Raw genomic sequence first — 15,217 nt, forward strand, 5'->3', positions numbered from 1 at the left:
GTTAAACCCGCAATGATCCGTGTCGTATTAAGCCTGGCCATCACTCGGAACTGGCCTATATGACAATTGGACGTGAAGAATGCATTTCTACATGGGTTCTTGGATGAGGAGGTATACATGCAGCAGCCGCAAGGATTTGTTGACCCTCAAGCTCCACATCATGTGTGGCCCCTTCAAAAGGCACTATACGGCTTGCGACAGGCCCCAAGAGCCTGGTATCACAGGTTCTGAAATTTTTTACACCATAATGGGTTCACTCAAAGTAAAGTTGATACATCCATGTTTACTTTTCATACCAACAATGGCCCGCTTATCCTCCTATTGTATGTCGATGACATCATCCTAACAGGAGCCGATTCAACATCTATCACTAATTTTATCAACATCCTCAACCAGGAATTTTCAATGAGTGACCTTGGAGCATTACATTATTTTTTTAGGCTGGAAGCTATGCGTGACAACAAGGGGCTGTTGCTAACCCAAACAAAATACACTCTGGAGCTCTTGGACACCACTAATATGACCAATTGCAAACCATGTGGAACCCCTGTGGCTGCTGGAACTAAGCTCTCATTCAATGATGGTGATCTGTTACAAGACCCTCATGAGTACAGACAAATAGTAGGTGCTCTGCAATACTTGACGATGACAAGACCGGACATCTCCTATGCTGTCAATCAAGTATGTCAGTTTATGCACGCACCACGTACAACCCATCTCCACTCGGTGAAGCAAATTTTACGATATTTGAAACACACAATTGGAGCGGGTCTTCCTATCAGGTCAGGTTCTCTTGACTTAATAGCGGCTTACACAGATGCCGATTGGGCCGGATGCCCTGACACTCGATGGTCCACTACAGGGTATCGCACATTCCTAGGCCCCAACCTCCTCTCATGGGGCTCGAAAAAGCAGCCCACCGTCTCTCGTTCTAGCACAAAGGCAGAATACAAGGCTTTAGCTATTACTGCGTCAGAAATATTATGGCTATCCTACCTCCTTCACGATTTGGGAGTCAGCATCAACAAACCTATGGTGATACACTGTGATAGCATATCTGCTGCTCACATGGCAGCCAATCCGGTACTGCATGCTCGAACCAAACATATAGAAGTTGACTATCATTTTGTTCGAGACTTAGTTCTGAACAATACAGTGCAAGTTCATTTCGTCCGTTCAAACAACCAAATTTCTGACATATTTACAAAGGGGTTACCATCGCCTTTGTTCAACAGTCATCAGGCCAAACTGCTATTTGTTCCACCCATCAGTTTGAAGGGGGTGAAAACGCAACAACCTAATAGTCACTGCCACCTCATGTGTAACAACCTGAATTCTTATCTTTATCTCTTGTAAGCAGTTTGTAATTCTTATCTTTATCTCTTGTAAGTCTTATCTTCAAATACCCACGGTTGTAACCAAACCCTGAAATCATGTAACCACTTCAAATATAAATATACATGGTCACACTCACGTCACAGTGTGAGTTCAAACCAATATCTTTGTTTATCTTTCTTTATCATCATTTGCAGAATCCATATAGACCATGTTGCTACTCTAAACATCCAATGACAATAATTACCAACATAGTTGTCACGACGTCTAGGCAATCTGAGGCATTGGAGGGAAAAAAATTAAGGTGACACCAAAAGGCGTCAAGGCATCATCACCTAGGTAACCAAGGCACTCTTCTAACAATGGGCGCCTAGATGCCTAGGTGACGCCTTGAAAACTATGGTTTTACCAATAAATCATATGCATGCAGATTACATATCCAATAGTTGGTTAATAAGTGTTCTAAGTTTCATCTTACATGTTATTATGTCATCAGCTTTATCTTAGATGTTTTGTCTTCTTGTCATTCTGCATTTAATGTCTTCCAATTTTTAGTCTTTCTTGTGTCTAGTTCCAATCTCCGGTAGGTGATAGCTATGACATGAATGTACTCCAACAACAACAAAAACCTTGGGTGTAATGGGTTTTATGGATATGTACATTTCTTAGTTTCAACTTCCTGCCAATGTTCAATGGATTTCATTCTGGTCTGTCTCCTAGCTTTAATTTCTTGTTTGATGCTTTACTCTCTTTGTAAACAGGGGGTACTGAAGGCTTATTCACTCAAAAATCTATCAAAGTGAAATCATAGAAGATATTGTTTTGACATATAGTGAACCAGTCACAGATAGAAAAGTATGGTAGAAACCTTTTTCTTTTTTAGAAAAAAAATATATTTGTATTGACTTTAAAATAGGTTATTCAGTATAATGGCTAATCATGCAAAAAATCAAGGGGAGTCTGTCTCAGTGCAGAAGCCGGTTCCGAGTACAGTTTTAAGGATTAAGCGGGAAAGAAGGCTAAATTGGCCATCCAGTCAGCACATATGTTGGTCTCTCTCTATATCAATCCCATGTGAACCCCCACTGCAATTAAATAAGCTCATTGGTATTGGATTGAACATTGGATAAATGATCCTATTTGGAAGCACTCTTGTGGATTCTCTGTAAAACAGCAGTTGAGTCCAGTTGAACTTCAAACACCTCTATGATCCCATGATTCCATCATGCCAATACCAGCCCATCCAGCAATGCTGTAAACTCAGCCACAATATTTGTGGTTGTGCCCAATCTCCAAGTGTAGCCCAAAATCCAGTTCCTGTTGTGATCTTAGACCATTCTCCTGCTCCTGCCATCCCTCGGTTGCCTTTGCTTGTGCCATCCACATTAAGTTTGAACCATAGCTTTGTGGCCGATTGCCACAATACCCAGAATAAAGTGCAGCATTATATGCTTTACCTAATGACTGCAAAAACATTACAAAGAGTTGATATACTACTGCTTTCCAATAATAATAAGAAAAAAATTTACTAGAATCTTTCCATATCTGACAACAGGTAACACTGAAGTTAATATGCCAAGGAACTTTCCAACCCAGATACTTCTTAGACCATTTTGCCATGTCTTCCAGGACAAAAATACAGTGTAGGTTTGGAGGCCCAATCAATCCCAAACTGCCTGGGCTCTAGGGCATGGCTAATGGTTTCATGAGTTTCCATAAAACCCTTGTAAAATGATAGGTAGAAACTTTCGATTTCCTGACAAAAGCATTCTTTAGAAAGTACAATTTGTGTTATTATTAGATACTATGATGTACCACACAAGCACTTTCTTTTCTGTTGCACATGTAAGCATATTTTCCCTTCTTACTGTCTGATAGCACAGAAGTTCCAAATAACTTAAAAGTTGGAAATAGACAGTACCACATTTTGACTTTCATGCTTTTATGATAGTGCATTAGCTCAACTGACTGAGATATAAAAAATTTTGCACACTCATGACATGTCAATGTCCTCATTTGTCCAGGTAGTTATGACATACTGTGTAGAACAAAGGATCAAATTAGAACAAATGAGCAAGTAACATCTGCAAATGATGCTTGCAAGGGATTGAACTTAGATGGGCATGTTATAATTGGTGGTAAATGCAGTCCAGCTTCGATGATATTATATGCCAACTGGTGGATACATTGTTCAATCTCTGATTTCTTGTAGTGGTTACTTTTCATGAAGGAGTCATATCTACTATGGATGCAGCTCAGCTTTCTGAAACATTTGCTGAAGCAAAATGCCAAACAAAGGTTTCAATACATCTCATATTGTATTTACGTTTGATGGATGCCACATATTTGATTTCTCTTGACAAATTCCTGAAAGCAGCCCAAGGAGAAAATATCTTGCAGCTTATGCTGCATTGTTAAGTTATCAATCCTCTCTAGTGAAGACCTACCTTGGATAAATCTTCTATTTTATGGTCAAAATTGTATTCTAAATCTGAATCAGGCAATTAGATCAGGAGTTTTAAAGAAGAAAAGAAAGATAAATGTTGGAGAGAGCTTGAGATAAAATTGGATGATCTTAGCTCCAGCCCTCTACCATTGATGTAGCCACATCATCAAAGCCTCAAATGGCTCCTAAATTACCTTCTTTTTGTACCCCCAGATTTAGTTTACTGCACAAAATTGTACAATTAAAGATCGCTTTCATTACTGATCTTGTTGAACTTTTGTACCCTAATTTGAATAGCACTTCAATGTTCTGTATAGAAGCTAGTTAGTTGGGGAGGGGAGGGGCAGAGGGGGGGGGGGGGGGAGGTAGAAGCTTACCTTCTGTGTCACTTCAACCTTCAATACCAAAGGAGTTCTTTCAGATTCAGCATTTTTTTTTTGAAACTGACAGAGTCCAAAAGGTATTCTCCAATGTCTAAGAAAAATAATCTTGGCCGACAAGATTAATCCTCGAAAAACCTTCTCTTTCTCTCCTTCCACAAACCTTACATATTTTCCAGATACAGACATCTAAGAGTCAAGGACCAGAAGCTGAGGTCAAAAGGTGAACGAAATGCACATATCTCCAGAAGTGGTTCAGATCTTTCAAACAATTCCATGAGATTACTCCAAACAACAATTCCATGAGATAACTATATACAACCTTTCAAAATTACTTATAACCCAACTCACAATTGACAATGTGGAAATACAAAACCATGCTTGTGGCAAAATAGCTGCCAAAACAAATTTCAGGTAAACGCTGCTCCCACCATAAATTATTGCCACAACTTAAAGTACACATGCAAGTGGTGATTGATTACTGCAAAAGGTTCACTCTCAAGGTATGCTTTTATCTTCAGATAATAAATGTTGATACAAATGCTAAGGCATCAATTTCATTTGAATCATGGGCAGGAGGACATCTCATGTTACTTTAGAACTCACATTTTTGTTATAACAAAATGAATCTGAGATGCAGTTCAAGACATAACAGAGCAAGGTTAATTTTCTTTGGGTCATTTTATGTTTTTATATTTGATATAGTGAAATATCTCCATCATATTCATTCCTGCACACTAACTTTTCAATTGCTTGTTTCAGACAAATACTTTTCTCTGGTTCCAACATATATCATTTCCTTTTCTCACTTTTATAACATTAATTTGTTGGTCTCATTGTGCTAACCGAATACTCATTCATGATGCCAAAAATTTAAGGGACCAGGTTCTGATGCCAAAGCCATTTGTGTGTGTAGAAGACCAGGATTACATGGGAAGAATAAAGGAATTGCAAGCTGATCTAGAAATGGTAACATTCCACAAGTAAGATGTCCTATATGGGACCTTATTCTGAAATTTTGACTTAGAACTCTGAGGATGATGTTCTTCTTGAATGTGTGACAGGTGAAGATGTTGGTGAAACCAGGTTGCTCACAATAAGTGTTGAAGGCCACCATAAGTATCATGGCCGCAGTTGTGCATATCCTTTCTCTCATGTGACCCTCTACTAAAAGCCAGGATCAATCATGAGCAAAAGCTCTCACTGTTCATGATACTTTAAATACAGTGAATTATGGCACTGGACCATCATGACAAAGAAATTTGACTGTGTGCCTACCACTTATTCTTTGTGAAACAGGCAGTATCAATGGAAGCTTCTAGTACAATCTTTGTGATTTCTGATAAGAGACACCAAAAAACAAGATGTTTGTAGATCTGTTCATGGGATAGTATCTCCTTAATAATTTGAGGCAACTCAGCATAAACTCTTACTCTCAGGCAGAAAGTGTACTCTTCTCTGTTTTCTTGTTCTTTTCCTCTGTTAAGAGATGAACCTACATGCCTGGATCTTCACAAACCCTTGAAAGGTATACAAAATGACTCTCATATCTGATCTTATTATCCTATTTCTTGTGCGACAATGGGAGATCCTAGTTATGGAAATTACGTTCCTCTACTTTGTAATGACTTACACAACTATTGAAATCCATCATTTGGTTGCTTCCATGTTGATTTAGGTGTATTCTCTGTCCTTTTCTTCATTAGTTAAAAACCAAACAAACAAACAAGAAGTTTCCTCAGAACATGAAAAATAATTCCACAAGATACCCCTGATTGTAGCAGGAACTAAACAATACCTTGATTTTCAGTGTGCTTCCTTCCTTGACATAAGGCATAATTACCTCAATTGGGATTCCTATGTTGGCTAACTTATTTTTTTAACCTGATGGGTTGATTTGGTAAAGAGATGCGTCAAGAGTACGTTTTAGCTTTTGTTAGCATGTAGATGAAGTTTTATTTTCAAGTTTACGATATTTTTTAGGTGTTATGTAGATTCGAATGATATGGTTTACTTAAAGATCCAAGGTGCATTTATTGTGGCCAACACTATACACAGAGTTGATCACCCTCTTGGGAATGGTAGATATGGCTGCTGAAATTTGAGTGTAGTCGTTTGAAGGTAAACTTAATAGAAATCTAAGAGTATAATGATGCAGAAATTACAAAAAGGCATCTGCAACAATTGCTTTTGGTTGACATATTTCTCTGCAGCCATGGGTTTGAACTTAACTGTTCAACTCTATAATCATTCCTATCTAGAAATATAAGGACTTAATTGACCATCTGCAGGTTTCTTCCCCCACATTTGGCTAACAAAAGGACGACAATGTGATGTACTCCAAACCATTCGCGATGTGCGAGTCTGATAAAATCTATTTTTATTTAGGAAACAGGAAACCTAGAAGGCAATCTAGATCTTGGATATGTCTATATTTCTCAAGGTTAGCATTGAGCTCTTCTGTAATATATGGATAACATCCTGTCACTCGAAGGTGACCATTGGAGACTTGCCCATCCAGTTGCAAGAATAGAGAAGACTTCTACGATATTTTAGGAATTATACTTACCACCTCGTATTGATATCTTTTTGGCCATTTGATTTGATTGGCTCACCTGCAAGTAATATGTCACATTCATAGGGCGGCCATTTTATCTTCTAACAAGAACTATTTCCATTGATCACTCAAATTTTGAAACCAAATTTATTGCATTAGATTCATTATGTTGTAAACTTGTCACTATGCCAGGGGGAACCTGTGCCAACAATTGCGTTAAAAGTTCCAAGAGAGTTCTTCCTGATATTACAAGTCAATGCCATATTGCTTAGAACACTTCTTATGACTACTGGATTGAATAAAAAGGGTTTTCATAAAACAAAAGTCATGCAGCAATAATAACATTGTCAATAACAGGTACTCCGAAAAAAAATTTATCAATAACATTCCCCAGAACCCTTTGGCTGGTAGAAAGAATCAGTATTATCTCTCCAACTGGCTTTCATCCCAAGCTGGATCTTGTCACTTCATAGGCTAAAAAGCATGCTGCATTTGCAGGAACACTACGAGCCATTGCAGGCCCAAATCCTTTGTACAAGCCTTTGACTCCCTCAGATGCTAGGATTTTCTTGAAGGCATCAATGGAACCAGAGAACTTGGGATTCTTGTAGTCATCTACCTGAATAACACTCTTCACTACATCAGTTGGATAGACTGAGAACCAGAAAGAGGCACCAGCTAAGCCTCCAGCAGCAATTAAAGAGCCCCTACCAAGACTAGAAGTGTCTTGGCCCCCAGCAAGGTACTTCTTGAAGCCTTCATACACACCAAACATCGCAGCATTTCCAGGGACTTCACGTGCAAGAGTGGGAACCAAACCTTTGAAGAGGCCTCTTGCGCCCCCTTCTGATCGGAGAACATGCCTTGCAACATCCATTGGCCCTCCATACTTTATTGCCCCCGATGTAGCAGCATCTCCCATAGCACTCTGGGCTTGCAACCTATGATTTCAATATGGAACCAATACTTAATATGCGGCTTCAGTAGTTTCCCTAGCACAACAGAAAGAAAAAAGCACAATAACACAGACCTGCACTTGATCAACTCGGTAGGGCATGCAAGGAAGGCGACAGCAACTCCAGCCCCAGCCCCACAAACAATCTGCTGGTTGACTGAAAGAGGAGCACCAGGTTCGGATCTCAACAATGCTTCCATCTGTCCTCTTACAGTGAAAAGGAGAGCATTGAAAGCTGCCACAGTGGCAAGTGGGGCACCCATACCTTTGTACAAGCCCCTCGGGCCTTCAGCTGCAATTGTTTGCTTAACAGCATCCATGGCACCTGAGTACTTAGGGAGTTGGCCAGGGGCCGGGGTAGGCTGGCTCTGGAGCTTGACCTTGATGGTGTCAAAGGGGTGCCCACATACCAATTGTGCTACCCCTCCAACGGTTCCAGCAGTTAAGTCCTTAGCGATGTCTGCCATCTGCAAAGAGAAAATACAAAGAAAGATTAGTTAAGCCAGCAATAATCATTTTAATAGGCATATGTTCCTTGTGACGACTTGATCACAATATAGCATCTTCAGTGAGGACACAAGATTCATAGGATGCTATGAGGATTTTTCAAAAGGGAGAAAAAAAGTTTAGACTATGAATAAGAAACAACCAACTCAAATACTTCATTCCATGGTTCTTGTAGCAAATCTGGTCAGTTGGATCAGAAATTTATTGATCCTAAAAGGTAAAACAAATTGATGAAATAACCTTCAGAAATGGGTCTCTGAGCAACCCTTATGGAGAACATAGTTGTCAAGGCGAAAGGCGATAGGTGAATCAAGGCGGGGTCAAGGGGTGAAAAAACTTAAGGCGACACCAACCAAGGCACCCGAAAACAAACCGCCTGGACACCTAAGCGGTGCCTTGACAACCTAGGTGGAGAATCAGTGAAACTGTACACATATAGCTCGAAACATTTATTGTTGGGCATTTCAGCCAAGGACTTCAAGTATCGTAGCGAGTGTCTAGTATTCGATAGAAGTTAGGTCCATAAGAACCATGAAGTCTTAGCCTTTCAATCCAAAAAGAATCACTTAGGAATCGGATTTTTAGGCCATTCTGGTAATTCGAGACAAGGAAATTAAAATTGTTTATCAGTTCTTCATTCATTTTGGGCCTTTCTTTCAGAAGGGAGTTGAGAGATCATGACACAAAATTTCCCTCTTGAACCCATTTCAAAATTTCCTGCTTCCTAGAGAATGTAGTTTTGAAGTGGAAACTTGCTCATGAGAATATTAATTTGTAATGATTCAAAAACATGAAAAAGAACTGTTATCTCCTACCTCAGTTTCGTCAAACATGTATGGTCGATGGGGAATCTGCATATAATCTATTTCTTGATTGTAAAGCCACCAAGTCACTCAGATAATTCCACACCATTTTCTAGGCCATTCTGGTTTGTTTTTTTTATCACTGCAAGGGAATCCATGACCTAATGATTTTGGGTGCCCTGGGGGAAACAAGGGAAAGATCCTTGGGCAGATTACCATTATGAATGGGTTGTGGTGCATATCTGCAACTACAGGCTTTAAGTTTCTCAATGACCAACCACGGAACAAAAATGACTGAATCATGTGCCAAGACTTATTTGGACATATTTTGATCTAAATAATCAAATCATTACATAGAAAACCTGCATTTAAGGTGTCGTATCACAAAGGCAATTAAGCAAATTTTCCACAAGGATCCATTAGTCCTCATTGAAATCCTTGAATGAAATTCTGATGCAGATCCAAGGTTTAATGTCAAATACATGTGCAAGGGGAGAGCCCAGCCGGTCCAGCCAGCCTATGTCCTCAACCCCAGCCCTTGCGGTTAAGCTTGGTCCACTTTATGGGCAAGGTTTAGCCCATTAATAAGTTGTTTACTAGGTCATTGCGTGGAGGACTCTTTAACAGTTTTTATTTTTGTTAGATTCTACTTTATTATGCTTAGTAGTTAGTTACCACCTATTTTTCTTGTTTCTAAATTACTAAGTTCTAGGAGATATGAGTTATGTTTCTATGTCATAGTAGTTTCTACTTTTGAGAAATCGATGTTGTATAGGAACCTCCTTTCCGCACAAGGAAGGTTCTACATTGCTGTTTTCATCAAAGTCATTAAATAAGAGAAGGGTCACTACATGCCCAACAATTTTGATAAAAACTGCCATGATGCTGTTTTCTCTTGTGTGAAGCAGGAAACCCTAGTGAGAGGCTACTGGTGGCTGATGAGAGACTAGCAAGGCTTTAGTGAGAAGCTCTTGTCATATCCCTTTCATCTATCGGTTTGTTTCTATTCTTTCAATTCTGTTCCGGCACATCCAAGTAAGTACTGAGACTATTTTTCCTTGATTTAATACTGTTTGAAGGCTGACTGAAGACATATTCTGTTGTGCCACGTATCAACCTTAATTCTGAAGTTTCTCCTGGTCTTACTCTTACCTGTGGTTCCCTGTTTCTGTTGCTATTTGACTGCAGTTTTAAGGTACCATTATCTCAGCATCTAACCCTTGGAACTCTGATATATTTTGAGTTTTCTAACTGGTAACACACCCTGCCTTCAGCCAAGTTGGGGCTTGATCAGCCCTGTGGATAAGGAACTATTGGTGGTTACTAAATTCTGCTGTCTAGTTTCTATTTGTTGAGTTGGTGAACTGTGGAATCCGGCCATCAGATTAAGTTAGTTCGTATATATTGTGTTCTACATGATGAATGGAGAATTCGATCCTTGTTTGATGCTATTCTACTTTTTTGTGAAGTTATAGCCCTGTTTCTAATTCTGGAATCTAGTTTTTAATCTAATTCTTCTACACATCTCTATATCCAACCATTGGATTGGAATCAAACTTTGAGGGTTCGGAGTACCAAGGGGAGACCTAGTTCCGATAGTGGTTTGGGGCTGTTCTGAGATTTATTTTGGGAGTTATGAAAGGTCTCTTACTACTGGTTTGAGCTTGTATGGTTCTGCTTGTGGGTAAGATTTTAAAACCTAAATAGCATTGGTTTTAATCCATTAGATTGTTTTCTTCCTCTGCAGATGCAGTTCAAAAGAACAAGAAGGTCAGCAGCAAACCAGGCCATCAAACTGACCAAGAATGGACTAATATGTTTAATTTTGAGTGTCCAAAAGGTTATAGGGGCCATGGGCATAATATTTTTGGGTTTACTATTGTAATAGACCAATTCTATAAGCCTAAACATTAGGGATTTAAGTCCTCTACGGTATTAAATAGTTATTTTCTATTTTATTAAGGTTGTAAAATAGTTTATATTTTGAAGAAAACTTAAGTTGTAAGGGATTCTTCCTACCATACATAGGGGGTTTTCTATTTTGCTTATTTCCATGAAGTTATAAATAAAGAATAGGGGATCAAACCCAATACCAATTATTTGAACAATTTGTTAAGCTTATGCTTGCAGTGAATAACTCATTTGCTGTAAAATGCACTGAGGCCCTTGATGTGATGCCAAGTTGGACTAGTGAGATGCTAGTCAAGTTCTAAGTGGGAATCCTACTTCATATCCTCATTTTCTATCTTCCATTTTCTTCTTCCTCTCTTTTGCTCATCGATTCCTATCATTGATAGCAGTATTCTGCCATAGTTTGAACCATGTGATAGCACCATTCTTTTCCTTGTTTCTAGTATTCCTTGTAGTTAATATTTTGCACAACACTTTCTATTACATTTGAACTAATTTCTAATTCCTTTCTCAAGTCTCTGTTTTGATTTTAATTTCTAATCTATGAATTATTCACTGCTGTTCTCTATTTTCTAATTTGTTTTGGTTCTATTTTCGATATTCACTTTCCATGTTAGTTCTGTAGTTACTAAATCTATTCACTAACTTTCTATTTTGGTTTTTCTTTCTATTCTACCTTCTAGTTGTTGTTACACTGATGTTTCTAAATCTGCCAGCAAGTTACTATTTTAGTAATGTCCTAATATGCTAAAATCCGACCATTGGTTCTAGTTCAAACTTTGAGGGTTTTTTCTCCTTCCCTGTTAGTCCGGTCGACCAGAATTTTGGCCACATCTTGTATTTTCTCTGTTTATTTAAATCTCCGTTGCTGGTTTTGGTTCATATACTCCATACGATTTCAGAATTACATGTGATTTTCTAACCCTAGTCCTTAGGTGATTAGAAAACCCCATTACTTTCTCAAAATACAGCTGAAATTACAACATCTATATCACAATAAATGCTTAATGATAAGTTCTCTAAGCATATTTTCCTTAATCCCTTTATCACATTTTGAAATACCTAAAATTTCAGTCCAATTTTGAAAATATCTCACTGAAAAATTGTGAAAGTGAGTGTGATTTAGGGCCTAGTTGTCACGGCGACTAGGCAACCAAGGCATTGGAGGGGCACCTAGGCATCCTAGGCATGCAATGTATGACTATATGTAATATAGCAAGGACAATTTTATATAATTATGCTTATATGCAACGTAAAATCCATATCAATGCAATATGATATAATTATGCCAGCAATGACCTAATATGAGAAAACCAACATATAATAAACAAAGCATAGAATATAATATAAGCATACTCATCAAGAACAAAAAAATAAACATAAATTAACGTAAATTAACGAAGTATCAACAAGGCATGGTATCGCCTTGGACTGAGAAAGAACCTGGACGCCTAGGTGGCGCCTAAGCGACACCTTCACAACTATGATTTAGAGACACTGCCCTGCTTGCATTCATAGTAGTTTGAAAGCTCTATAAAGTTCAAAGAACAGATAAAAGCCCTCAATTTATCCACTCAGTGAATCCTGATCCCAAGTCTTTCACTCAATGCTCTTATTGTTCTGTAAGTGGGTCTGAATCATGAGCAACCTCCAAATTGAGGAATCCCATGTCTTAACAAACATGATCAATACATAAGTAAGCCATCAACCACAAATAAACTACCTACCCATACTTAGTAGTCATTGTCTTGATCCCCAATAAAATAGATGCAACTGACAGATCGATATTTGGATTCCAATAGTACTCGTGAACTATGTAAATGGTGTAGGAGTTTCATAGATCTATAGTAGACCTTTAACAAGTCAATCCATATAGAAAAGGCAATGACTTAAAATATGGTCCTTGAGGGAGGTTGATTGGTTGTTGCTTGTTCTTTTAAGTGAATCTGAGATATGTATGATCAAATGCATTAATTACTCATGTTCAAAGTTAGTTACATGACAGTGGACATCAGGTTAAAGTTCTTTCTTATCTACTATTCAATACCGAGTACTTGCAACTTACGAGGTGAAGCAATACTCTGGATTACCACAGGTCATAACCAATTGAAGATAGAGTCACAAGACACCTTAGAAAATCGTAGTACGAATCACTAGACAAGTAGTAGCTGAAGAACTCAGAATCAGAGAAACTCAAAACTGAAGCTCTGCAACTCTGACCCAAACTGCATTTGAAAGAAGGCTAACTATATAAAACAGGTCACAAGATTCCCTAAATGGAACGATACAATCTTAGTTTCTTTGATTTCCTTGTCTGACTTTCATTTTCAACATCTACCCATCAAAAAAAAAAAAAAAAAATTAAGAACATTACCTTGAGAAAGCTAGAGATTCACCAGGAATGATTTTCTCCAAAAACCCACGAACTCACAGTAAAGTGAACCTCACTTATCTGCAATAAAAAATCCTGAACTGAAATCTCCAATCTGACAAAGAAACACAACCAATGCATTAAAAGAAGAATAGGGCAACCAATAAGTTTAATTATAGAAAGTGGGTTGGAATTATTTTCCTGATAAGCTGGCTTGAATTTATTCAATTACCAAAAGTTAGAACCGCCCTCTCGTCGCCTGTAAAACAGAACCACTTCCCAGCAATAATCCCATTCTTCCCATTTCTTCAGTAAGAAAAGACTCAATTTCTTCGTTCGATGTTAAAATCTACCAGTGTGGCTGTACCTTTATTAAAAATGGAGGGAAGAACAGAGGAAACCAAGCCGATAGAGAGAGTTAAAAATGGATGGTTAGATTGGAGAAAGACAAAAGAGACAATGAGATATGGTTGGAAATGAAGAGCAGAAGCAGACGAGGATGGGCGTAGATCTTAGAAAACCAATCTCTCATCGATCCCTCTCCACCAAGAAAATCTTTAACTCTCTCTCTCTCTCTCTCTCTCTCTCTCTCTGTCTCTCTCGTTCAAAGAATCAGATTAAAACTAAAAAACAATGACGGAGAGAAACCGTCAGAAGAATGCATGAGCTCCAGAAATATTGGGCAAATGGTAGTGCGGTTGGTGAGTTGCTGACTAGTCTAGTCACCACTCACCACCCAGTCACTCACTCATGAGAAATGGATCGGGAGTACCGGTTTTGGGTTAGGAACATTTCTGATCCGTACTAGACAGAGTGGTTGCACTTGGAGGCTTTATTATGTGTTTAATAGGGCTCGATCTAGTGTATGGACGTTAAATTGGACTAGCTTAATATGAGATAGGTTAAAGGGCAAGCTTGATTTAACGTGTTCCATTGACACTAAAGCTTTTGGTATCAAGTACCTAACATGTCTATTATGTACCTAATGGAGTTCAATCCAGTATATGGAAAATCATAGAACTAATCCAAATCTGAAGGTGTGTAGATTCTAAACTTAGTCCAACAAGTCTAAGTTATGTGTCAGTCTAGTATGAGATAGGTTAAAGTGCTTGATTTAATGTATTCCAGCATTTATGGAGCTTTTGGTGTATTGGTGAAGTATCTAACATTTAGTATCAAAGCTAGACAATATGTCACGGGTTCGAGTCACAGAAAGGGCTTCCTATAGTGAAGTGAAAGCCATCCAGAAAGGGCTACCTGTCACTAGGCAAAAACCCTGGAGCAGAGTGGGATCTCTTAGAAAGGGCTACCTACACCAGAGTGAAAGCTGTCTAGAGTGAGAGCCACTGAGGACTCTTAGAAAGGGCTACCTACCACCAGAGTGAAAGCTGCCTAGAGTGAGAGCCACTGAGGACGACGTTTGCAGAAATGTGGTGGTCTGTTATGTGCCTAATGGGGCCCACTCTAGTGTAAGGGCACTAAATTGGATCAGCCTAGTATGAGATAGGTTAAAGGGCTTGATTTAACGTGTTCTATCAATTCTGAAGCTTTTGATGTATTGGTTAAATACCTAACATTTAGTATCAGAGCCAGACACTATGTCACAGGTTCGAGTCACAAAAAGGGCTACCTAGGGGAGGGCTACCTATAGTAGAGTGAAAGTCGTGAAGAAAATGCTACCTACCGCTAAGCAAAAATCCTGGAGCAGAGTGGGACCCCTTGGAAAGGGCTACCCACTACCAGAGTGAAAGCCATCGAGAACGACGGTTGCAAAAGCGTGGTTGTCTATTATGTGCCTAATAAGATCCACTCTAGTGTATGGCGTTAAATTGGGTCAACCTAGTATGATATAGGTTAAAGGGCTTGATTTAACGTGTTCCATCAGTTACCAGATGAGGAGCTATGTGATACCTGTGTGTTGGTGTTGCCCTCCGTTCTTCTCAGACCAAGAT

At 38.8% G+C, this 15,217-nt stretch overlaps 1 protein-coding gene across 1 annotated transcript; it reads right to left on the minus strand.

The window, feature by feature from the left end:
* Positions 1–6,913: 6,913 nt before the first annotated feature.
* LOC122645946 (mitochondrial carnitine/acylcarnitine carrier-like protein) lies at positions 6,914–13,610 on the minus strand. The gene is made up of 4 exons (XM_043839369.1): positions 13,498–13,610; positions 13,269–13,380; positions 7,749–8,140; positions 6,914–7,659 (listed from the first exon to the last, which is right to left on the minus strand). Exons 3-4 carry the CDS (start codon positions 8,138–8,140, stop codon positions 7,161–7,163), a joined length of 891 nt encoding a protein of 296 aa, XP_043695304.1. The 5' UTR covers positions 13,269–13,380; positions 13,498–13,610; the 3' UTR covers positions 6,914–7,160.
* Positions 13,611–15,217: the final 1,607 nt, after the last annotated feature.

Source organism: Telopea speciosissima, chromosome 11 (genome assembly GCF_018873765.1).
Source record: "Telopea speciosissima isolate NSW1024214 ecotype Mountain lineage chromosome 11, Tspe_v1, whole genome shotgun sequence".
In the NCBI taxonomy this organism is placed as follows: Eukaryota; Viridiplantae; Streptophyta; class Magnoliopsida; order Proteales; family Proteaceae; genus Telopea; species Telopea speciosissima.